General features: G+C 40.3%; 1 protein-coding gene across 1 annotated transcript in view; it reads right to left on the bottom strand.

Moving 5' to 3' along the window:
• LOC131906522 (killer cell lectin-like receptor 2) overlaps positions 1 to 22,563 on the bottom strand; it is a 37,780-nt gene extending 15,217 nt beyond the window's left edge. Inside the window, exons 1-5 of the mRNA XM_059257137.1 lie at positions 22,449 to 22,563; positions 20,443 to 20,502; positions 19,333 to 19,560; positions 8,821 to 8,963; positions 7,169 to 7,254 (exon numbers count right to left, since the gene is read on the bottom strand). Coding sequence (XP_059113120.1) covers positions 7,169 to 7,254; positions 8,821 to 8,963; positions 19,333 to 19,560; positions 20,443 to 20,502; positions 22,449 to 22,563 — 632 coding nt within the window. The remainder of the gene's footprint in view (positions 1 to 7,168; positions 7,255 to 8,820; positions 8,964 to 19,332; positions 19,561 to 20,442; positions 20,503 to 22,448) is intronic.
• Between the last annotated feature and the right edge of the window lie 2,121 nt (positions 22,564 to 24,684).

Genomic DNA, 24,684 nt, shown 5'->3' with positions numbered 1-24,684 from the left:
ATTATTTAATACATCATATTACTAGATCAATAGTAAATTTCTGTAGTCTTATCACTTTAGAATGATGCTATTACAAAAATTGCTTAGAAAATATTTATGGACAGTTTAGTATTATTACTACGATTATCATTATTATTATGCTTCATGGGACAGAGTCTCTTTCTGTAGCCCATGATGGCCTCAAACATACTATGCAGCCTAGACTGCATTCAAACTCAAATACTTATAAGATTATAAGTCTGAGTCGTGGCATCCAGCTGGCCTCAGTGAATTACTGTATCCTTGGGTTTTCAATTTACCAGCAAATAGGTCAGACAGACAGACAGAGGGGAGAGAGAGAGAGAGAGAGAGAGAGAGAGAGAGAGAGAGAGAGAGAGAAACAGAGAAAGAGACTGAGAGATAGAGGAAGGAGAACACACATGGACTATGAATGCTTGTATGAGTTTCTTGACCTAGCTTAGCAACTATTCATTAAATCTGAAATGGTATTTTATAGAAAATAAATCCTTTCTAAACATAAATTCTTCTACCTGCAAAAAACAACAAACACTAACCAACCAATTGACAAATAGAACCCCAAAACTGCGTCGTAGTTCTTAATTGTGATGTCAAAGCAATGGAATATTGAAATGGTTTATCCTATGGATGATGACTTAGTTATATGTGCTAATTATCAGCATTCTGGATTTGATTCTATGTGTCATTAAGGAAACAAAGGATGATTCCTCAGGGCTTGGAACAAGGAGCATAAATTCTCCAGACATGAGCTGCTGTGTTTAATAGGAAGGGAGAAAGCTTCTGGTGTGTTGTTAGATTTCAGTAGAACATCGCTTCTCTTTCCAGTTCATTTCCATGTTTGCTCAGCTGACTGAGTCCTTTGGTTAAGACATTCAGTCATTAAGTAGTCACAAATCATTACAGGATACCAACAAAGATGACAAAATGTTCCATTTTTACTTTTTCTTCACACTGTACACGGAAACAGGGAATTTGTCCATTTTCTTTTCACAGACACAGGGGTGGTTTCTACCACAGTCACCGTCATGTATACCTCTAAAACTGAGATATGCACAGTCTCCATCTCTCCGTAATAGTTTCACCATTGTCAAATTACTGTAAACAAAACATACAATGGGCAGTTATTAAAATTTGAAACTTGTATTGATGTGATGTAGGCCATGATTTTAAAAACAATTTTTATTGACCAATATATACTGAATATAGAATTAATTGTGTTTTACTAAAGGTTTTTTTGTTTTCTTTAAACTCATTGAAAAAAGGTCTTAGGCCAGTGATACAGATCAGTGGATAGAAGCCATTGCCACCAAACTTGACAGTCTGAGTTCAGACTTTGGATACCACAGAGTAGAAGAAGAAAAGTGACTCCTTCAACTGCCTCTGACTACAGATGTGCTGTGACATGGGAACACACATGCATACATTCACACAAAAATACATGAGTGTAATAAAAATAAAAAATTAAAATAAAAATGTTCTCTTGATCACAATTCAATTCCGTATCTATTCCATATTGTTAATTTTCCATCTTCAAGTAAATTTAATTTTCAGTATCACTAAAATATCATTTTACACTAAAGTTTATTTCCTATGATGCTCTTTGGAATAAAGCCATTTTAAAAACAAGAAAAAAATAACTGTATGTGGCACACAAGACAGGGTTTCTTGGCTTGGGTAACACAGTGAGATTTAACCAAGCAAGGCTGATGAGATTCTGTGTAAAAGAAGATAAAACAGGGAAGGAAATCTGCCAAACTCCATGGGCTGTGATGTCAAAGAGATAAAGCTTCAACAAAAGATCATCATTTGTTGAGCCCTGTATTCAAGCAAGGTAGAAATAGTGTGTTTAGATTTACCATAGAAACAGCAAGAGAAGATAAATGAAACTAACTGGCCTCTGGGATATAGACAGAACAGGTGAGATACAGTAGGAGTGAGTATATACATTAGAGAGCCATGAGACATGATTATGGGTACAATCAATAAAGCATGTGTGTTGAACATGAGTGGAGAGGAAAAGACCCAGTAGACAGTAATTATTCACAACATCCACATGGAGTACACATTCTGCATCATGAGCTCTTTACCTCCATGGTGATGCCCATTTGGAGTTCTACACAAGAAAGACAAGTTACTCATAGCTGCTCACTAGGTCCATTAGAGCCTGACATTGAAACAGATGTCCAAGCTACTGCATCTTCCCACTAGAGAAAATGCTTCTGGTGGTGAAAGAATCTTCTCAACACCAGTTTTTTTATACTGAATCCTCAGTTCCAGCCCTAATAATCATACCATCATCAGGGCACAGTTCTGTAGCACAGTCAAGGTCTACAAAGATAAGATATTATAGCCTGCATGCAGGCATCCTCTCAGCTTTATTTATAATAGCCATTGTTATGAATTATTGCATGTGGGGTGACCCCGAAGGGTATCCCAAGTGTTCAGAGAAACATACTGGGCAGATGCAGTGGTGAGCTGGGCAGATGCATGCCATGTGGGCATGGCGGCTGTGGCAGTGGCGGTGGCAAATAATTCACAACACAGACACTGCATCCATGTGGAGAGTTTATTATAATAAAGAGGAGAAGAGAAAGATAGGAAAGAGAGACAGAGAGAAACAGAGAGAAGAAGAAGAAGAAGAAGAAGAAGAAGAAGAAGAAGAAGAAAGAGAGAGAGAGAGAGAGAGAGAGAGAGAGAGAGAGAGAGAGATCAGAGAGAGAGAGAGAGAGAAGAGAGAGAGAGACAGGTCAAAGGTACCCATCTCATGGAGTAAAAAGGTAGAAGAGAGAGCGGAAAGGGGAGGAGTATTTCCTTAGAATCAGGATCCAGGGCAGTGCCAAGGGATGGCTCAGAATATTAACATTGGTTTCCAAGGGGTGGGTCAGAATATTAACAGCCTTAAACTAGAAACAACCTAGACATCCATCAAAAGCAGAATGGATAAAGAAAATGTGGTCCATTTACACAATGGAGTACTATGGAGCTGTTAAAAACAATGACACCATGAAATTCGCCACCAGTTGAAAGGAACTAGAAAAGATCATTCTGAGTGAGATAACCCAGATGCAGAAAGATAAACATGGTATGTACTCACTTTTAGGTGAATATTAGCTATAAACTAAAGGATAACCATGTTTCAGTCCCAAGACCCAGTGAAGCTAAGTAACAATGAAGGCTTAAGTGGGTACGGGGTCAATGAATCTCATTGTGAAGGGAAAAGAGAATAGACATTGCTGGTGGAAGGGGGAGGGTTCTGGATTGGGGTGGATGGACATGAGAACCGGAGGGGTCAGGTGGGGGAAGATGGAGGAAGAGAGTACTGGGAAAGACAACTGGAATGAGGGTCATCTCTGGGATAAGCTAGAAACCTAGTGCAATGGAAACTCCCAGGAATCTATGAGGGTGACCCTAGCTAACATTCCTAACAATGGGGGAAACAGAGTCTGAACAGGCCATTTCCAGTAACCCAGCAAGACATTCAATGGAGGGATTGTGAACCTCAACACAGCTGCAAAACCTTCAATCTACAGTTTGCCCTACCTACAAAGAAATAAGGGTAAAGGTGGTGTAGAAATTATGGGAATGGACCACCAATGACTGGTCAAGCTTGAGATCCGTACCATAAGAGGTAGCCTATCCCTGACACTGCCTGGAGGACCAGGACCCAGAGGCCAGACAGCCCAGAGACCTTGGATAGAGCTGAACATTACTGACAAAAAAAGTCCATGAAATGATTCATAATCGTCTTCTATACTCATACATTGTTGCCTAGCCTAATTGCCACCAGAGAGGTCTCACCAAGCAATAGACGGAAACATGAAGAGACACACAGCCAAACCTCAGGAAGACCTTGGGGAATCCTGTAGAAGAGGGGAGGAATGATTGTGAGAGCCAGAATGGCACAAGAAAACCACAGAATCAATTAACCTGAGTTCATAGGGACTCAGAGAATGAACCAAAATCCAGGGAGCCTGCATGGGGGTGACCTATGCCCACTGCATATATGTGACAGTTGTGTAGCTTGGTTTATTTTGTGGATCTTCTAACAGTGAGAGTAGGGGCTTTCTCTGACTCTGTTACCTGCTTTGCAGACCTGTAGATGGACTTTTCTTTTTGGCTACCAGCTCCCCAACAGTGACACAGAGACTTATTATCAATTATGAAAGCTCAGCTGATAGGTTAGGTTTGTTTCTTACTAGCTCTTATAACTGAAATTAACCCATTTATATTCATCTACATGTTGCCACATGACTCATGGCTTTTCCTGTCCTCCTGCATGTCTGTTCCCTCTCTGTCTTCTGGTGACTCATTATGTCTCCTCCCGTATTCCCAGCATCCTTTGTGCCTGGGAATCTTGCCTAGCTATTGACTGTTCAGCTTCTTATTAAACTAGTAACAGTGACACATCTTCACAGTGTACAAAAAGAGGGACCTTTCTTCATACTGGGTTGCCTCATCCAGCTTCAGTAGGAGAGGAGGTGCCTAGTCTTACTGCAATTTGTTATACCATGGCTGTTTGGTATACCTTGGGAGACCTGCCCTTTCCTGAAGAGAAAAGAGGAGGAGTGGATTAGAGGGTGGGAGGAATAGGGAGGAGAGCAAGGAAGGAAGGAAGATTGTGACTGGACTGGAAAAATTAATATTAATGAACTATTTTTGATTTTCTTGAGACAGGTTTCTCTGTGTAACAGTTCTGGTTATCCTGGAACTCACATTATGGACAACGTTGGCATTGAACTCACAGAGAGCTGCCTGCTTCTGCCACCAAGTGCTGGGACTAAAAGTATGTAACACCAACCCCCAGCAATAAATTTTAAAAGTAGAAAAAAAAGACAACCCCCCAAAAGAAACCAGTATTTGTTGGTTTTTGTTTGTTTGTTTTTGAATGGTCATGTTGTAGAAGTTGGATAACAAACATTGTTTTTAAATACACACACACACACACACACACACACACACACACACACACGCCAATGTTATTTTTAGACAAATACAGAATTCCTAGGAGAGAAATTTTAATATTAGTATTTCTAAAAACATCAATAATCAGGAGGAATGGTAAGGTGTGATATGAAAATAGAGGGAGTAATTCTGAGACATAAAACATCAAATATTGATAGTACTGGCAGATAAAGAACAGGAAAGGATCATAGGTGGATTAACCAAAACTAAGGGTTTAAAAAAGCCTTATGGACACCCACTAGTTAATATGCTTGCAGAAGACCAACACAAAGTTGACTCTTTGTTCCTTTGGTGGTTTGGGGTTCTTGTGTGTGTGTGTGTGTGTGTGTGTGTGTGTGTGTGTGTGTGTGTTAATATTTTTTTTCTGATTGGGTGTTTTTTAATTTTATTTTCACTTTTGTTTTTTTTGGGGGAGAGAGAAAGAAAGACCTTGAATTTAATTGGGGAGGGAGGTGAGGAGGATGTGGAAGGTGTTTAGGGCAGGAAAGATGACCAAAATAGGTTCAATTGAAAAATGAAATTGAAAATAAAAATATAACCATTAAAAGAGTTAGAACCACAGAAGACATGAGTTATTACATGAAAATCAACATATAAAGCAAGGGATACATCCAGAGGAATTATTGGTTAGCGAGACTACAGAGGTCTTCAAACCAGCACAGCATATTGTCATTACCTTTGGTTACCCACCATAACTACATGGTAAGACCTGATTGCTGATACATCACACACTGCGATGTCAGAACACAGAGAGATAAATTTGAAATCAATCAGGAAACTTCTTTTCTTGAGCTATTTTTCAAAGGATGGGAAGGTGGTTTGCAGGCTGCTGCGGGAGAATAGATATGAATGGTCTTACCCAGCACTGAAGTCTGCATGGTTTAATACTGGCTGGCTAGGCAAGACGTGCCCAGTGGTACCATTGTTACAGGATAACTAACTGTTTTCTTATTAGAGTTGAGATCTTTGCTGCATAAGTGATATCGTGTTTGTTATTGTAATCCAAATCAATAGCCCATGATTGTGGAGTTCAATGGCCCTAGGGTGGAAACTGCTACAATCATTTTGAAAAGTGGGCATGTAGTCAAACTGTACTTTTACTACATGTGTTTACGGTCTAGACCTGGGTTACTCTGAACATTGGTCAGAGAAGCTTATTTTGCAGTAGTCATTAATCGGTACAGATCAGCAAAACTAGTCAAAGTTCAGAAGAGAAGAGTAAATGTGTTTGGTCCTACGGGGACATCTTCAACTCCCTCTGCTTCAACACCATCCCAAGATTTACGGAAAAACAGGGAAGAGAAAGTGGAAAATAAATGTAAGAGCCTGATAGGAAAAGCTCTGTGAAATCCTGCAATCTGGACATGACAAGGCTTTCCCACTCACAAACTCACAGCAGCTGTGGTCACCTATATGAGACCTGAACAAGAACAAGCCAGCCAAAATTCCAGCATAGTTGGGGAGGGGTCATTTATCTCTTAAGGAGATAGTATTATAGGTGACTGCTATTGGAAACGGGAGACACATTCTTCATTAAGGTTGTGGCCACTGGGAGGTATCCTTGCTCCAGTGGATGGTCTACAAACATCCACCAGTGGACAGCATCAACTAAGAAACATGAGTTAGATGGTTGAGAGGTCATGTAGGGGATGGTATGATCATATTTCATTCTGTATATGTATGAGATTTTTAAGAAATGGTATTAATAAAGAAAATCAATGAACAGTTTTCTACCAGGTCAGAAATGAAGAAACTTAGAGCTTATAGACTACAGCAACCTTGAAAAGTAGATATGCATATATATATATTAATGTATTTTTATATTTATAAATTAACAATTATGTAAGCTAACTACAAAACAAGTCAAGTGTATGTTTAAGATTCATTCATAATATCTTTCATGATGATCAAGTTACTTCACATAATCTTAAGCTTTGTTTTTTTTGTGTCCTCTGCATCTTAGAACATACAACCCTGAGCTGTGTTCAGTATTACATCACTAGCAGTCAGCTTCTAAACCATTCCTCTTCCCTGACTAACACTTGCTCAAACACTATCGGATGCATCTTGTCCTGACCTGTGAACTCCATAGAAAATGAGGAAAGCATTGTGGAATGCCATCCTCCCAACTGTGCACCAGTGTTAGAGGTGAGGGCTCAGGAAACTCACAGTTTAGATGGGCCATCACCCAGTCCATTGCCATTCCCCTTTGCTTCCATTATATTTTAATCCAATCCAGTATCTGTTTGTAGTAAGCTGGGACTGTAAGAACTTCTGTAAGGGAAATAACACATATTATGATAAAATGTCCATCTGTTTGGTGAGAAAAGAACAGGATAACAGGCCCCAGCTATTCTTATGTCAGTTCTCTGCTGTCCAGTCCTCTAGCCCTTCAGTCCCTCCAGGTTCATTTTTAAAGTGATTTCCCACTAGTAGCTCATTTATGTAAAAACCGATGTCAGTTACTTTACTTATTTAAAATGAAAACTTCAGTTGGCTAGAGATACTGGATTCATGAAATGATTTGTGACTGTGTTTCCCAGAGAAAATCTCACTGTGTAACCAAGGCTGATCTTTATCTCAAAATCTCACTGCCTCAGACCTCTAAATGCACATTGTCTACCTGGCTCCTTAAGCAAGTCTGACACTTTATGAAATTATTCAAATACACATTTCAGAAGACTACAGAAGCATGTGGGAAGTCTTCAACTTTAGTGAACCCCTGTCTAAAAAAACAAATTAATCCAGATGATAAGTCCAAGTCCTCTGTGAAAAGCGATGCCTTATCTTCCATGTTCCAGCAATGAAGCCATGATGTTATTCACATCCAAAAGTGAGAGAACTTGTGGAAGGGGGAGATATTCAGAAGTAATTATACTCATATGTCTTACATGTGACATACAAGTGGAATGATTACTACTAAAATTACTGAATATATTTTAGGATATGAGTTTAAATTTACCTGTTTACTGTATCAAATGGAAAATTATAACATTACTTGACATTAAAATTTATTTTATACTGTAATTATTCAGACATGTATTAAATTGGTGAAGAAATTGTGCATCATATTCTAAATGACAAAGTTTCAAGCTGATCACTCAACAATTTCTCTAGAAAAATACCCTGTATGTATTTGAAGAGATTTCTTTAGTTACAAATATAAAGTTAAAGTCAGGATCCTGGCCACTTGTTTCTTTTCAAATATTCATTTCTAAAGATAGATTTTTAATGAAACATAGGAGTATTAGGAAGTAAATATTATGGGCAGATTCAGTGAAAATCAACATGGGACTAACAGGAAAACTGTTAATTCCACAGTTCTCATATAATTTCCATTTTGCAGATTGGCCCAGAGGTCAGTTACTCTCTCTATTGTCATCCAGTTACTCATCTCAGACAATCTCACTTCTGGGTTCCGAAGAGCAAACCCTAGACTGTGGCCTCTCTGGGTGTAGTTGACACTCTATGGAGATAAATAACTGTCAGTCACATGGTGTGCTATACCAGAGGGCTAAACTTATTCAGGTAAAACATGCTTCTCTGTAGGATTCTCTTGCAGATTCCTGAGAAAGGGAGGAGATTGAAAAGACAGGACTGTCTTCTTAGTAATGAGTCTCCTCATAACTGACCCTGATCCTGAAACAAAATAGGGAGTAGGAAGGGATGGACTGGGAAACTCTTACTGCATGATTTTGCTGGCATTAAAGGAAAACCACATTCAAGTGCTCAAGGACCCTTTTTTTTTTTTTTTTTTGAAACACATGGGTTCAGTATCTCACTATCCAAGGGCTAGAGAAGGAGTCTAAAAATAAAGAAGCATGTAAGAGTCTATGGTACCAGTTCATTATCATCATCTATCTTCAAAAGAGATAAGCTGCAGTCCTGGCAGGTCTGTTTACATCCATTCCATTGTTTATTTTCCGTGGTGACATAATAACATTTCATGCCACGGCAGAACAAATGTTCTTCAACAGGATTCCCTACAATAGATAAGGCAATGGTGAAAATTCTTATTTTCTGGTATTCTGTTATTAGAACTGTAGTGATATTTTGTATATGCTCTAACATATAAAGCTTGTCTTAAGATCAGAGGGCAGAGCCAGCCAGAGTTAGCCATAGAGGCCAGGCAGTGGTAGCACACACCTTTAATCCTAGCACTCAGAAGGCAGAGGCAGACAGATCTCTGTGAGTTCAAGGCCAGTCTGGACTACATGAGATTAATCGAGTCTTCTTGAAAGAGAAGCAGAGCCAGGCAGAGGTGGTTCACACCTTTAATCCCAGTACTTGGGAGTCACATGGCTTTAATCCCAGGACAAGGAAGGTTGAGACAAAAAGTGATATGGCTGGGTAGAGAAAGGAATATAAGGTGGATGGAAACAGGACTCAGGGGATTCAGTCTGAGGATTCATGGAGACACGATCTTGCCCTTTTGGCTGAGAAGTTGGCAAGGTGAGAAGTGGCTGTGCCTTGTTTCCTCTGACCTTTCAGCATTTACCCCAATATCTGGCCCTGGGTTTTTATTATAAGACCTATTGTGATTTGTGCTACAGAAGAATGTATTTGTTACACATCTATAACTAACTAAAACCTCATGGCTCTCAAAAATTGAGACACTAGAATGCTGACAGATCCCTACACACTCATTTTCTATGTAGCACTGTTTACAATAGAGATATGGATAAAACGTAAGTGTTCATTGTGAATGAATCAATAGAGAAAATGTAGCATATACACATAAAGGAACACTATTTATCCTTGAAAGGCAAGAAATCCAACCGGGCTTGATGACTTATGCCTATAAACCCAGCAATCCATAGGCTGAGGCACAAGGTTCATCTTTAGTTTGAGGTCAGCCCAGGTTAAGCAGTGAATTCCAGGCCAGCCTTGGCTGTAAGGTGAGTTCCAAGGCAGCCTGGGCTACAGAATGAAACCATTGTCACATCTAACCTCCCCAAAGAGAAATCTTGACCTAAATGACTAACTGTATTGTAAGAGTCTCCCAGGTGACTCCTGACTGCTGCTCATTTAGTGTCAGGACTATGTGTCCTGTCATGAGCCAATTCATTACTAATGAGACAGCAGAGTCTTTGCAATAACTTCCCTTTCTCAGAAGTCTACAAGAAAGCCTGTCAGAGAAGCATGGATGAATTTGAAGTTAGAATGCGAAGTGAAACAAACCAGAGCCAGGACCATACTTTTTTATTTCACCCAGATGAGGTTTATAGCAAAGTCCAGTTCTAAGAAGCAGAGGTTTGTAAGATCTCAGGGGCCAGAGGGAGGGGAAATGAGCACTTGCTGCTCAGAGGCAGTTACATGGATGATGCAAGGCTAGCTCTGCAGTGATGCACTGTGCCCACAGTGGCCCACATGCTACTGTGCACATACAGCTGTGCTCTGGTCTATGTTAGATGCTCTTACCTTAATAGATATAAGAGACAACCAAGGAAGCTTTTGATGATGATTTCCTGTTCTCCTGCCTTCAAGGGTACACCCATATGCCCAAAGTATCAAATTTGGAAACATTAAAACGTGTGCAGTTTACATAGCTACAACCTCTCAATAAGATGTATTTGTTTGGTCTGTGCTGGGGACCCCCTTTCTCTATTAACAAACTTTTATGTCCAACCCTTACTTTTCTGAGAAGAGGTATCATCACTCTGTAGTTCAGGCTGGCTTGGAATTTGCTGGACACCTAGACTGTCCTAAAATTTGCAATTCTCCTGCCTCAGTGTTCTAATCACAAGCATTGCAGAATCATGCTGCCACTTAGAGATGATAGTTAGTTTATTCTAAAATAATAATGTAAAACACATTTGATGAATCTGGAATGCTTCAATGACTAAATTTGGGCTTTATCATTTTCTCTGTCACTTTTTTTTTAAAAAATTTACCAGTTTTAGGGGCTGGAGAGATGGCTCAGAGGTTAAGAGCACCAATTGCTCTTCCAGAGGTCCTGAGTTCAATTCCCAGCATCCACATGGTGGCTCACAACCATCTGCAATGAGATTTGGTGCCCTCTTTTGTATACATAACAAATAAATAAATCTTAAAAAAAAATTTACCAGTTTTAAAGATAATATTAGTCCTTGAATAATGAAGATTGTCAACCCCTGCTATCATGCACAGTGAGATCATGTTCAAGAGTTCTTTGTGAACATTAACTTTTGAAAAAATACTTAATAATGAATGATAAAGTGTGTCAGTTAATGTTAACCAGTCACGATGCAAGGAAAGAAAGGGTCCTCGTAACGCTTGATATTACATATCTGTGTCATTCAGTGACATAGATACACCAGTGTGGGCACCATGGAGAAGTTCCCATGTGTGCTGCAGTGAGCTTCACTATGGTCACACACAGGCCAGCTCTCTGATAGCAAGACAGAAGGAAAACAAACACACACACACACACACACACACACACACACACACACACACACACACTTGTTTTTATGACTACACCCATGTAAATGCTTTAAGTCCATTTCACCCTAAAAATTTGGTAAACACTCTCTTACTGGAAACTTCCACATTCTGTCAAAAAAAAAAGTGGGGACTCAGATTTGTCTACACATGAAAATGACCTGAATTCTCAGCTCTGCTGACTTGAGCTTTTTTTTTTTTTTTTTTTTTTTAATTTTTATTTTGCAATACAATTCAGTTCTACATATCAGCCACAGATTCCCTTGTTCTCCCCCCTCCCGCCCCCCTCACCTTCCTCCCAGCCCGCCCCCCATTCCAATCTCCTCCAGGGCAAAGCCTTCCCCACAGACTGAGATCAACCTGGTGGACTCAGTCCAGGTAGGTCCAGTCCCCTCCTCCCATGCTGAGCCAAGGGACCCTGCATAGGCCCCAGGTTTCAAACAGCCAACTCATGCAATGAGCACAGGACCCGGTCCCACTGCCTGGATGCCTCCCAAACAGATCAGGCCAATCAACTGTCTCACCCACTCAGAGGGCCTGATCCAGTTGGTGACCCCTCAGTCATTGGTTCATATTTCATGTGTTTCCGTTTGTTTGGCTATTTGTCTCTGTGCTTTATCCGACCTTGGTCTCAACAATTCTCTCTCATATAAACCCTCCTCATTCTCGCTAATTGGACTCCCAGAGATCCACCTGGGGCCTAGTCATGGATCTCTGCCTCCAGATCCATCAGTAGTTGGATGAGGTTTCTAGCACGACAATTAGGGTGTTTGGCCATCCCATCACCAGAGTAGGTCAGTTCGGATTGTCTCTCGACCATTGCCAGCAGTCTGTTGTGGGGGTATTTTTGTGGATTTCTGTGGGCCTCTCTAGCACTTTGTTTCTTCCTATTCTCATGTGGTCTTCATTTACCATGGTCTCCTATTCCTTGTTCTCCCTCTCTGTTTTTGATCCAGCTGGGATCTCCCACTCACCCAAGCTCTCTTTCCCTCGACCCTCGCCCTTCACTACCCCCACTCCTGTCCAGGCTGTTCATGTAGATCTCATTCCATTTCTCTGTCGTTGGGCGATCCCTGTGTCTTTCTTGGGGTCCTGTTTTCCAGGTAGCCTGCCTGGTGATGTGAGTAGCAGTCCAGTCATCCTTGTTCCACATCTAGTATCCTGTTATGAGTGAGTACATACCATGTTTGTCTTTCTGAGTCTGGGATACCTCACTCAGGATGATTTTTTCTAGATCCATCCATTTGTCTGCAAACCTCATGATGTCATTGTTTTTCTGTGCTGAGTAGTATTCCATTGTGTATATGTACCACATTTTGTTTATCCATTCTTCAGTTGAAGGGCATCTAGGTTGTTTCCATGTTCTGGCTATTACAAACAACGCTGATATGAACATAGCTGAACAAGTGCTCTTGTGGTGTGGTTGAGCATTCCTTGGGTATATGCCCAAGAGTGGTATAGCTGGATCTTGGGGGAGATGGATTCCCAATTTTCTAAGAAATCGCCATATTGATTTCCAAAGTGGTTGTACAAGCTTGCATTCCCACCAGCAGTGGAGGAGAGTTCCCCTAGCTCCACATCCTCTCCAGCATAAGGTGTCTTCAGTGTTTTTGATCTTAGCCATTCTGACAGGCGTAAGGTGGTATCTCAGAGTTGTTTTGATTTGCATTTCCCTGATGATTAGGGATGTTGAGCAATTCCTTAAATGTCTTTCAGCCATTTGAGTTTCCTCTGTTGAGAATTCTCTGTTTAGTTCTATAGCCCATTTCTTAATTGGACTGTTGGGCATTTTGATGTCTAATTTCTTGAGTTCCTTATATATTCTGGATATCAGTCCTCTGTCAGATGTGGGATTGGTGAAGATCTTTTCCCATTCTGTAGGCTGTCGCTTTGCTTTGTTGACCGTATCCTTTGCCCTACAAAAGCTTCTCAGTTTCAAGAGGTCCCATTGATTGATTGTTTCTCTCAGTGTCTGTGCTACTGGTGTTCTATTTAGAAAGTGGTCTCCTATGCCAATGTGTTCAAGACTACTTCCTACTTTCTCTTCTAGCAGGTTCAGAGTAGCTGGATTTATGTTGAGGTCCTTGATCCACTTGGACTTAAGTTTTGTGCACGGTGATAGATATGGATCTATTTGCAGCCTTCTACATGTTGATATCCAGTTTTGCCAGCACCATTTGTTGAAGATGCTTTCTTTTTTCCATTGTGCACTTTTGGCTTCTTTGTCAAAAATTATTTGTTCATAGGTGTGCGGATTAATATCAGGGTCTTCAATTCGATTCCATTGGTCCACATGTCGGTTTTTATGCCAGTACCAAGCTGTTTTTATTACTGTAGCTCTATAGTACAGCTTGAAGTCAGGGATCGTGATGCCTCCAGAGGTTGTTTTATTGTACAGGATTCTTTTGGCTATCCTGGGTTTTTTGTTTTTCCATATGAAGTTGAGTATTATTCTTTCCAGGTCTGTGAAGAATTGTGTTGGTATTTTGATGGGGATTGCATTGAATCTGTAGATTGCTTTTGGTAAGATTGCCATTTTTACTATGTTAGTTCTGCCTATCCATGAGCATGGGAGATCTTTCCATTTTCTGACATCTTCTTCAATTTCTTTTTTCAGGGACTTAAAGTTCTTGTCATATAGGTCCTTCACTTGCTTGGTTAGTATTACCCCAAGGTATTTTATGTCATTTGTGGCTATAGTAAAGGGTGATGTATCTCTGATTTCCTTCTCCGCTTTTTTGTCCATTGTATATAGGAGGGCTACTGATTTTTTGGAGTTGATCTTGTATCCTGCTATGTTGCTGAAGGTGTTTATAAGCTGTATCAGTTCCTTGGTGGAATCTTTGGGGTTGCTCAAGTATACTATCATGTCATCTGCAAATAGGGAAAGCTTGACTTCTTCCTTTCCAATTTGTATCCCCTTAATCTCCTTATGTTGTCTTATTGCTCTGGCTAGAACTTCAAGTACTATATTGAATAAGTATGGGGAGAGCGGACAGCCTTGCCTCGTTCCTGATTTTAGTGGAATTGCTTTGAGTTTCTCTCCATTTAATTTGATGTTGGCTGTTGGCTTGCTGTAAATTGCCTTTATTATGTTTAGGTATGTTCCCTGTATTCCTGATCGCTCCAAGACCTTTATCATGAAGGGGTGTTGGATTTTGTCAAATGCCTTTTCAGCATCTAGTGAGATGATCATGTGGTTTTTTTCTTTGAGTTTGTTTATATGGTGTATCACATTGACAGACTTTCGTATGTTGAACCATCCTTGCATCCCTGGAATGAATCCTACTTGATCATGGTGGATAATTGTTTTGATGTGGTCTTGGAGTCTGTTTGCCAGTATTTTATTGAGTATTTTTGCATCAATGTTCATGAGGGAGATCGGTCTGTAGTTCTCTTTCTTTGTTGTATCCTTGTTTGGTTTGGGAATCAGGGTAATTGTAGCCTCATAGAAGGAGTTTGGTAATGTTCCTTCTGTTTCTATTGTATGGAACAATTTAGAGAGTATTGGTATTAACTCTTCTTTGAAGATCTGGTAGAATTCTGCACTGAAACCATCTGGTCCTGGGCTTTTTTTGGTTGGGAGAGTTTTAATGACTGTTTCTATTTCGTTAGGGGTTATTGGACTATTTAAATAGTTTATCTGGTCTTGATTTAATTTAGGTATGTGGTACCTATCCAGAAAATTATCCATTTCTTTTAGGTTTTCCAGTTTTGTGGAATAGAGGTTTTTGAAGTATGACCTGATGATTCTCTGGATTTCCTCAATGTCTGTTGTTATGTCCCCCTTTTCATTTCTGATTTTGTTGATTTGGATGCTCTCTCTCTGTCTTTTGGTTAGTTTGGATAAGGGCTTGTCTATCTTGTTGATTTTCTCAAAGAACCAACTCTTTGTTTCATTAATTTTTTGTATTGTTCTCTTTGTTTCTATTTTATTGATTTCAGCTCTCACTTTGATAATTTCCTGGCATCTATTTTTCCTGGGAGACTTTGCTTCTTCCTGTTCTAGAACTTTCAGGTGTGCTGTTAAGTCACTAGTGTGAGATTTCTCCAGCTTATTTATGTGGGCGTTTAGTGCTATGAATTTCCCTCTTAGTACTGCTTTCATAGTGTCCCATAGGTTTGGATATGTGGTGTCTTCATTTTCGTTGATCTCTAGGAAGTCTTTAATTTCTTTCTTTATTTCTTCCTTAACCCATTGGTGATTCAGGTGGGTATTGTTCAGTTTCCATGAGATTGTAGGTTTTCTGTAGTTTTTGTTGTTGTTGAAATCCAACTTTAGACCATGGTGGTCTGATAGAACACAGGAGGTTATTCTAATTGTTTTGTATCTGTTTAGATTTGCTTTGTGACCAAGTATGTGGTCGATTTTAGAGAAGGTTCCATGGGGTGCTGAGAAGAAGGTATATTCTTTTTTGTTAGGATGGAATGTTCTGTAGATGTCGATTAAGTCCATTTGAGTCATGACATCAATTAAGTCCTTTATTTCTCTGTTAAGTTTCGATTTGGGGGATCTGTCCAGTGGTGAAAGTGGGGTGTTGAGGTCTCCCACTATTAATGTGTGGGGTTTTATATGTGATTTAAGCTTTAATAATGTTTCTTTTACATATGTGGGTGCCCTTGTGTTTGGGGCATAAATGTTCAGAATTGAGACTTCATCTTGGTGGATCTTTCCTGTGATGAGTATGTAATGCCCTTCTTGATCTCTTTTGATTGATTTTAGTTTGAAGTCTATTTTGCTGGATATCAGGATGGCTACACCCGCTTGTTTCTTAAGACCGTTTGATTGGAAAGTCTTTTCCCAGCCTTTTATTTTTAGGTAGTGTCTATCTTTGAATTTGAGATGTGTTTCTTGTATGCAGCAGAAAGATGGGTCCTGCTTTCGTATCCATTCTGTAAGCCTATGTCTTTTTATAGGTGAATTAAGTCCATTGATATTGAGGGATATTAATGTCCAGTGATTGTTCATTCCTGTTATTTTTTGGTGGTGATGTGTGTGTACTTTTCTTCGTTGGGGTCTACTGCTGTGGCTTTATCTATTGCCTGTGTTTTCGAGGTTGTATCTGACTTCCTTAGGTTGGAATTTTCCTTCTAGTGCTTTCTGTAGGGCTGGGTTTGTGGATAAATATTGTTTAAATCTGGCTTTGTCATGGAATGTCTTGTTCACTCCATCTATGACGATTGAAAGTTTTGCTGGGTATATTAGTCTAGGCTGACATCCATGGTCTCTTAATGTCTGCATTACATCTGTCCAGGACCTTCTGGCTTTCAAAGTCTCCATTGAGAAATCGGGTGTTATTCTGATAGGTTTGCCTTTATATGTCACTTGGCCTTTTTCCTTTGCTGCTCTTAATATTCTTTCTTTATTCTGTACGTTTAATTGTTTAATTATTATGTGGCGAGGGGACTTTTTTTGGGGGTCTAGTCTGTTTGGTGTTCTATAGGCTTCCTGTATCTTCATAGGCATTTCCTTCTTTAAGTTGGGAAAGTTTTCTTCTATGATCTTGTTGAATATATTTTCTGTGCCCTTGAGTTGGTATTCTTCTCCTTCTTCAACCCCTATTATTCTTAGGTTTGGTCTTTTCATGGTGTCCCAAATTTCTTGGACATTTTGGTTCATGACTTTGTTGACTTTAGTGTTTTCTTTGACTGATGAATCCATTTCTTCTATTGTATCTTCAACGCTAGAGATCCTCTCTTCCATCTCTTGCATTCTGTTGATTATACTTGCATCTGAAGTTCCCAATCGTTTTCTCAGATTTTCTATTTCCAGCATTCCCTCTGTTTGTGTCTTCTTCATTTTTTCTATTTCCCTTTTCAGGTCTTGGACTGTTTCCTTCATTTGTTTCATTGATTTTTCTTGATTTTCTTTCAGTATTTTATTGTTCTCTTCCAGGACTTTATTGATTTCTTCTAATTTGTTTGCCCTTTCCTCTAGTTGTTTACAGCATTCTTCACATTTTTTTGTCTTTTCCTCTACACGAGCCTCTAGCTTCTTCATGATGACATTCATAAGGCTATTTTCTTCTGCTTCTTCCAATTTCTGATGTTCAGGTCTAGGTGTTGGAGGAGGGCTAGGGCCTGGTGATGGTGTATTACTATTCATTTTGTTGTATGTGTTTCTGCCTTGACGTCTGCCCATCTCCTTGTGGTTCGTTCCTGGCCTTATTCGCACACTTGGTTCAGAGCCGACAGATTCAGGAAGTCTCTCTCTCTTGTCCAGATGGGAGCTCTCTTGTCCAAATTGGAAGTCCGGGACAGGATGGAAGCTCTTGTTCAGAAGGGAAGTCCGGGGGAGGATGGGTGCTCTCCTCTCTCTCTCTCTCTCTCTCTCTCTCTCTCTCTCTCTCTCTCCTCCAGATGGGAAATCCACGGCAAGATGGGAGCTGGGGGCCAGCCTCTAAGTCTCAAGAAGAGGCTTGGGGCTCAGGCGGATGGGCGTGGGGGCAGGGCGTGGAGACTGCAGGGTCTGCCAGGGGTCTTGGAGAAGGAGATCCTTCCCGGTGGGGCTAGAAGGGCATCTGCCCAGGGACCAGAACCTGGGGCCAAGTTGGGCAGGTCTTCCCTGGAGTTGCTGGTGCCCAGGGATGGGTTCCGGGGCAAGCTAGGGCACTCACCTGTGCTTCAGAAGGGAAGTCCTGGGCAAGATGGGAGCTGGGGGGCCTGGCCTCTAAGTCTCAGGAAGAGGCTTGGGGCTCAGGCGGATGGGCGTGGGGGCAGGGCGTGGAGACTGCAGGGTCTGCCAGGGGTCTTGGAGAAGGGGATCCTTCCCAGTGGGGCTAGAAGGGCACCTGCCCGGGGAGCAGAACCTGGGCCCAAGTTGGGCAGGTCTTCCCCAGAGTGGCTGGTGCCCAGGGATGGGGTCGGGGGCAAGCTAGGGCACTCACCTGTGCTTCAGAAGGGAAGTCCTGGGCAAGATGGGAGCTGGGGGCCGGCCTCTAAGTCTCAGGAAGAGGCTTGGGGCTCAGGCAGATGGGCGTGGGGGCAGGGCGTGGAGACTGCAGGGTCTGCCAAGGGTCTTGGAGAAGGGGATCCTTCCCGGTTGTGGTAGAAGGGCACCTGCCCGGGGACCAGAACCTGGGGCCAAGTTGGGCAGGTCTTCCCCGGAGTGGCTGGTGCCCAGGGATGGGGTCGGGGGCAAGCTAGGGCACTCACCTGTGCTTCAGAAGGGAAGTCCGGGGGAAGATGGGAGCTGGGGGCCGGCCTCTAAGTCTCAGGAAGAGGCTTGGGGCTCAGGCAGATGGGCGTGGGGGCAGGGCGTGGAGACTGCAGGGTCTGCCAGGGGTCTTGGAGAAGGGGATCCTTCCCGGTTGTGGTAGAAGGGCACCTGCCCGGGGAGCAGAACCTGGGCCCAAGTTGGGCAGGTCTTCCCCGGAGTGGCTGGTGCCCAGGGATGGGGTCGGGGGCAAGCTAGGGCACTCACCTGTGCTTCAGAAGGGAAGTCCTGGGCAAGATGGGAGCTGGGGGCCGGCCTCTAAGTCTCAGGAAGAGGCTTGGGGCTCAGGCAGATGGGCGTGGGGGCAGGGCGTGGAGACTGCAGGGTCTGCCAAGGGTCTTGGAGAAGGGGATCCTTCCCGGTTGTGGTAGAAGGGCACCTGCCCGGGGACCAGAACCTGGGGCCAAGTTGGGCAGGTCTTCCCCGGAGTGGCTGGTGCCCAGGGATGGGGTCGGGGGCAAGCTAGGGCACTCACCTCTGACTTGAGCTTTTATCCCCATGGGAGCAGTCGAAGACAGGACGGACACTGAGTTCTAGAAACTAAGATTTTCCTAATTCAAACAGGGATTTCCAGGGCTCCCGGACCCTCCATGAGACAAGGAAACCCCACCCATTAGCTCAGGGATCACCAGCATTGTTAAATGCTAACTCGACTTCAAATATTCTGGAGAAGAATCAGTACAGAATAATGCAATTCAAGATTCCCTTCTTACCTGTGTACTGTACGCAATCTAAAATGACCTTAGTTTTCCCACAGTGTCTGTTCTGTTTTCTGTTGAGGGAGTATGGTTCCTTCTGATGTTTGAGATCATCGTACTCTCTAGATTTATTTCTCAGTATTTCTTCCTTTAAGTAGTTGTCATTTTTCAGGATGTGATAATTTTGAGTGAGGTTGTTTAGAGATTTTTGCAGTTCATATTTTTCTTGACTATACTGAAAAACTAAAATTAGTAGCAGACATAACTCAAAAAATGCCCATAAGGAGTAAATATCAAATTTATGATTAGAGAAAAAAGTTTCATGTTGACAACCAACATATATCATCATTTTAATTGCTATTTTAACACGAAAAGAGTAATTCTTCAATTAACTCACTATAAAAATGGAAACAGGAATTTCTCGCTATTGGCAACTTCAGGGTAAACTACGTGAAACAGCTTAATAATATTACGGTGGAAACTCCATATGTCCTGATTAATTCATGGCTTTCACAGCACAAAACTAACAAATAAATACGTAAGTGAAATGTTCAGAGAAACCTAGCACAACATGAAAATTTGAACCAAGAAATAATAGCACAGTTATCACTGGAGCAGATGGACTACCCACAGGAGGACAGACAACAATATTCAGATATACAGCTGTGGTGGAGCCCGGCCCATCAGCGGTTTTCTCTAAGGATGTGATGGCATCAAATGAAAGATAAAGATGAAGTTCCAGACCTTCTACTTCTGTGTACAGATTCAGTCTTTTCACTTAATCATGTTCTCAATATGGGCAGGGGGAATGTCCACAAAATGACATAATTTATTTGGGAGAGCTGTTTCTTACAGCATGTATATGTCAGTTTCATAACCACCTGAGTTCCCAAAGCAGAATATCACCAACACATCTATTATCAGAAGGAACATGATCATGAGTAGGACAGGATAAGGCAGTCCAAGGCAGCCTAGTTACTGTAATGTCCAAGAGTTCAGGGGTCCAGAGAAAACAAAAAAACTTACAAATTCTCGAACACCTAGAATGTCACCTGGTGACAAAGTAATGGACAAACTGGTGTCTGTTGACATTACCTAGGCAAATGATGTATTTGAATTACTCACTGTATATCAGCCACACTGAGATTGCCATCATCAGAAGTAAGCAGAGGATCCCGAGAGCCACTGCAATGAGATGTAAGGAGATTAAACATTCCTAAAGACATCAAAATCATCACCAGGACTATTCCGTGGTCCACCACTAGCCATAACTTGGGGTATCATATGAAACAAAGGGATGGTACATCTAATGTTTTAAGTAAAATTCAAGAATACAAACCAACTCCAACACCTAAGGTTTGGGCAACATCTCTGAAGAGAAGATGAAAAGTTTGTAAACTACAGAGACTCAGGACATCTTCTCCAAGAGAAGGAAGCTGCACCCAGGCAATCTCAAGAATATCATAGCCTAAACAAGACATGCCCAACTACAACACCAGAGGACATGCCAATATGGACAGGGGAAATCTCCACACGACTCCACTCCTAGATGATGAACTTCAGGCACCTGATGACAGCTGAGAGAGAAACAAATCTCTCCTAGGGGTGACCTGAGCCCATAAGTGAATATCTAAAACAAAATGGTCACCTCTAAAACACATGCATGTAAACAATGCTAAATGGAATCACAGATTGCCTTTATAAACACATGCAAACATGTAACTAATAATTAAATGAAAAGGAAACAATACAGACAAGACATTAAAGGAGGAGGATTAGAAGGTACTTGAAGGGTAACAGGGTTAAGGGGGAACAAGATAGGATAATAATGGATTAAAGATGATCAGTAAATTATATGCTTATACAAAAGTCATAATGAAGCCCATTATTTTATATAATTAATAAATTATAATAAACCATGAAAAGAAAACTTTAAGCTTTAAATTTCTGAATGACATACACTCATCTGTTTATAGCCTATGCATAGAAGCAGTTCTTTAGGACTTCAGAAAATTTTTGCCCCTTCAGCCTTGAACTCTCAGTCATTTTGACTCAGCCTCACAGGCAGCTGGAATGACAGTCTCAAGCTGCCTCATCCAGGTGCACACAGTTTCAAAAGTTCATCTTACAAAGCACTGAGACATAAGCAAGATGCATGTAGGAAATTCCAAACTGTAATTAGCAGTCCACAAATACATTTCAACTCAGTATGAAGAGGAAGGAAAGATCAAACAATGGGCTTGAGAAACTGGGAGCCACTAGGAATATTCTGAACTCTATAAGGGTCTATCCTTGAAGACTTCCTAGGAGTCAGATCTTTTCTTGTCTAGCAATTCTGTTTTTCTCAAGAAAATAAGATATTTATCCTTGTGATTTGAAGTCTTGCATTCTAGGGTCCCACATCTCATTATCACCACACTAATGTAGCAAAAGTGTTCAGTTTAGAGTTTAAATATAACAATATTTGAAGGGCAATAGAAATAGAGAGTCAAGGATTTATACCTCCCCTTCTAACCTGACTGTTGTTGCTGATGATTGGCATTTAAATTTGATGGAACACTTGGCATACCTTGTTTTAGTAGAGCTTTGTTTTTATCACATACTTTTCATTTCTTTAAGATTTCCGTTAGAAAATCAGTGTTTCTTTAGATGGTAGTTTCTCTTTTCTTACGGCCTCATATTTTTAACCATATTTTGATAAAAACAACTGAATCTTCGTTTCTCAGATTTATAAAAATGTATTTAAGGCAGGCAAGGTGGCCCACAACTGTAATCCCAGAACTTCAGAGGCCGAGCCAAGAGAATCGAAGATTCTAGGCCACCCTTTGCTACATAGCACAGTCAAGATTAGTTGTGGCTACTTGAGACTCTGGCTCAAAATAACAACAACAATAAAACAAAAAACAAAACAAACAAAAAACAAAAAAACAAACAAACAACAATTTTAAAATAAACTAACACAAAGCAAAGTAAATTATTGACTTTTCCAAGTCTCATGGGCTATTTTTAAACAAGTTTTAACTCTTCACTTCTTTCCCCTGTGATCACCTACTACCAGTTGACCATCAGCAGTAAACCTAGGACCATCTTCAACGTCTGGTGTGTACAGTGAGTTGGAGGGGAGCATTCACCTTTGTGTCCAACCTTTCTGGGACCTTGAGTCTCTTCAGGCCTGATTGGATTCTGTGACTCCAAGGAAGACTCAAAAACTCTTGAGTTTAAATAAATCACCTTCTGATTGCTCATCTTGGAAAGAAGCAATGAGGTTTAAATTAAAACCTTGCCTTGGGATGATATCTAGGTAAAGAAAAAATTAAAATGTTCAAGTTTATAATATTCTAGAATTTGATGCTGCGGTAGGGTAGAAGTTTATTAACTCCTTTAAAGATCTGAACTCTCCAAAGAGTATGGACAGTAGCTGACTTCCACAAGATATGAAAAACCTTTTTAACTAGTGGTCACATCAATGGTTGTTAAGAGGTATGGGAAAACAGTTTGAATTGCCAAATAAAGGATTGGGTAGTGACATGGCCGTAAGAATACTTGACAAAACTGGTGCCAGCTTAGTAACTGACATGACTTAAAACTATTATTAGTATGTCAAAAATTCAAAACTTGCTTAAAACTAAATCTCTTTGCTTTTAAAGCATTTTTAAATGTTGTGATACACACATTGATATAAAATGATCTTGTTGTCTTTTGACCACATTTACAAAGTGTATGCCAGAAACAATGTCCAAAGGATTATATGAAAGGAATACTACAGGAAATTAAAATTCCAGATTCCAGATGTGATAACAAAAGTCTCCTGAGTAAAAGCCAAAACACCTGTATTCATAATCACAAATGATCCCATGGACATGAACATTCCACACAGAACAGTATAGTGTATGATGTTACTCAAGGACCCTATATAAAAATAAAATTTCTACAGTGGTACATGCCTTTTGTCCCAACACTCAGGAGTCAGAGGCAGGAGGGTCTTTAAGGCCAGAACATCTAATTATCAAACTTCCAAATAGCCAGAACTACAGAGAGGAATTCTGTCTCAAAAAAAAAAATAGAAAAAAACATAAAAATTTGTCACTAAGCATCATAAATACTCATAAATTATTCATTCTTAGGATACAAATTATTAAATCATAATTACTTATGATTTACCTTGCTTATTCCATTAAATATTATTTAAAGGAACAACAAATAAACAGGTAATATTAAAAAATTGTTGATGGACTCAATTCATTTCTAGTACATCTAACACATTTTAATTGATGAAATTTTCTAAACTCATTTACAATTTCCTTAATTCTCTAAAAATAAAATGATTTCCTATTGTAAAATTCTGCAAAGTGCATAAGAAAGTAAATAAACCACTTGAACTAATTACAAAGTAATTAATTCTACTGATCACTCTTTTAGATCACACACAACAAAAATCATAATACATAAGAGAAGATACCTTTCTTGAAGCTTAACTCAAATGTTTACAGGCAGACTTAACACAGTTCTAATATTATCAATTGTCCTTCCTATATATGTTATGTGACTTTTGTGCAGGCCAATTGTAATTGAATGGGATTTCTCTCGAATAAGTAAATCATATGATAGAGATGTCTGAAGGAATCGAAGTAGCTGTTACCTATTCCCCCGTCAGGTGGTGATGTAGGTGGAGGGAACCGAGGATGAGGAACAAGTTGTTCTTTACAGCTCTGTATCCCCTCAGAGGCTCCAAATGAAACGCAGAAGAGTGTGTCTTCTGCAAGATACTTCAGCTCTTAAAGTTCTGCCCCTCCGTTTTACCAAAGTGAAAAGAGGAAGTTGTATGTTGAGAGCTGATACTGAAAGATAGGAAACATGAACTATGCGTTCCTGCATATGAAATGATCCCCACTTCACATGCAGCAGAATCATGTTTGTAATCAGTATTTGATGACTCAAAGGATAAAGAAAAATACATTTTGAGAAAACACTGCCAATATCTTCAGCTAAAATGTAATTTAATTAAAAGAAGCCATTGGTAAGAAGAGATGACTGAAACAGCTCTATATAAATAGGAGGGTGAAAGAACAAATGGGATGAGTAAGTTCTTCAGTTCCAACTTTTAATAATTTTCAGGAATTTTGTCATACATTAGTATTGCAGAGGAAATATTTTGTTTTTTGAATTGTGTATATTGAAAGAAAATGTATATTAGGAATGTCATAAGGTAGTCACATTCCTGTTGTGATTTTTTTTTTGTGTGTGTGTATTGAGCTACCTTTTAATCCACATAAAATGTTTCAATGAAAGTTGATGTCTTTCCACATTAGGTGGCTTCATTGCTGTCATTTCTATGAGGCTGGGCAATCAAACCCAAAATCTTGCGCT

Source organism: Peromyscus eremicus, chromosome 3 (assembly GCF_949786415.1).
Source record: "Peromyscus eremicus chromosome 3, PerEre_H2_v1, whole genome shotgun sequence".
In the NCBI taxonomy this organism is placed as follows: domain Eukaryota; kingdom Metazoa; phylum Chordata; class Mammalia; order Rodentia; family Cricetidae; genus Peromyscus; species Peromyscus eremicus.
The sequence above is the reverse complement of the archived record's forward strand: the minus strand, read 5'-3'. Positions and strand labels throughout refer to the sequence as shown.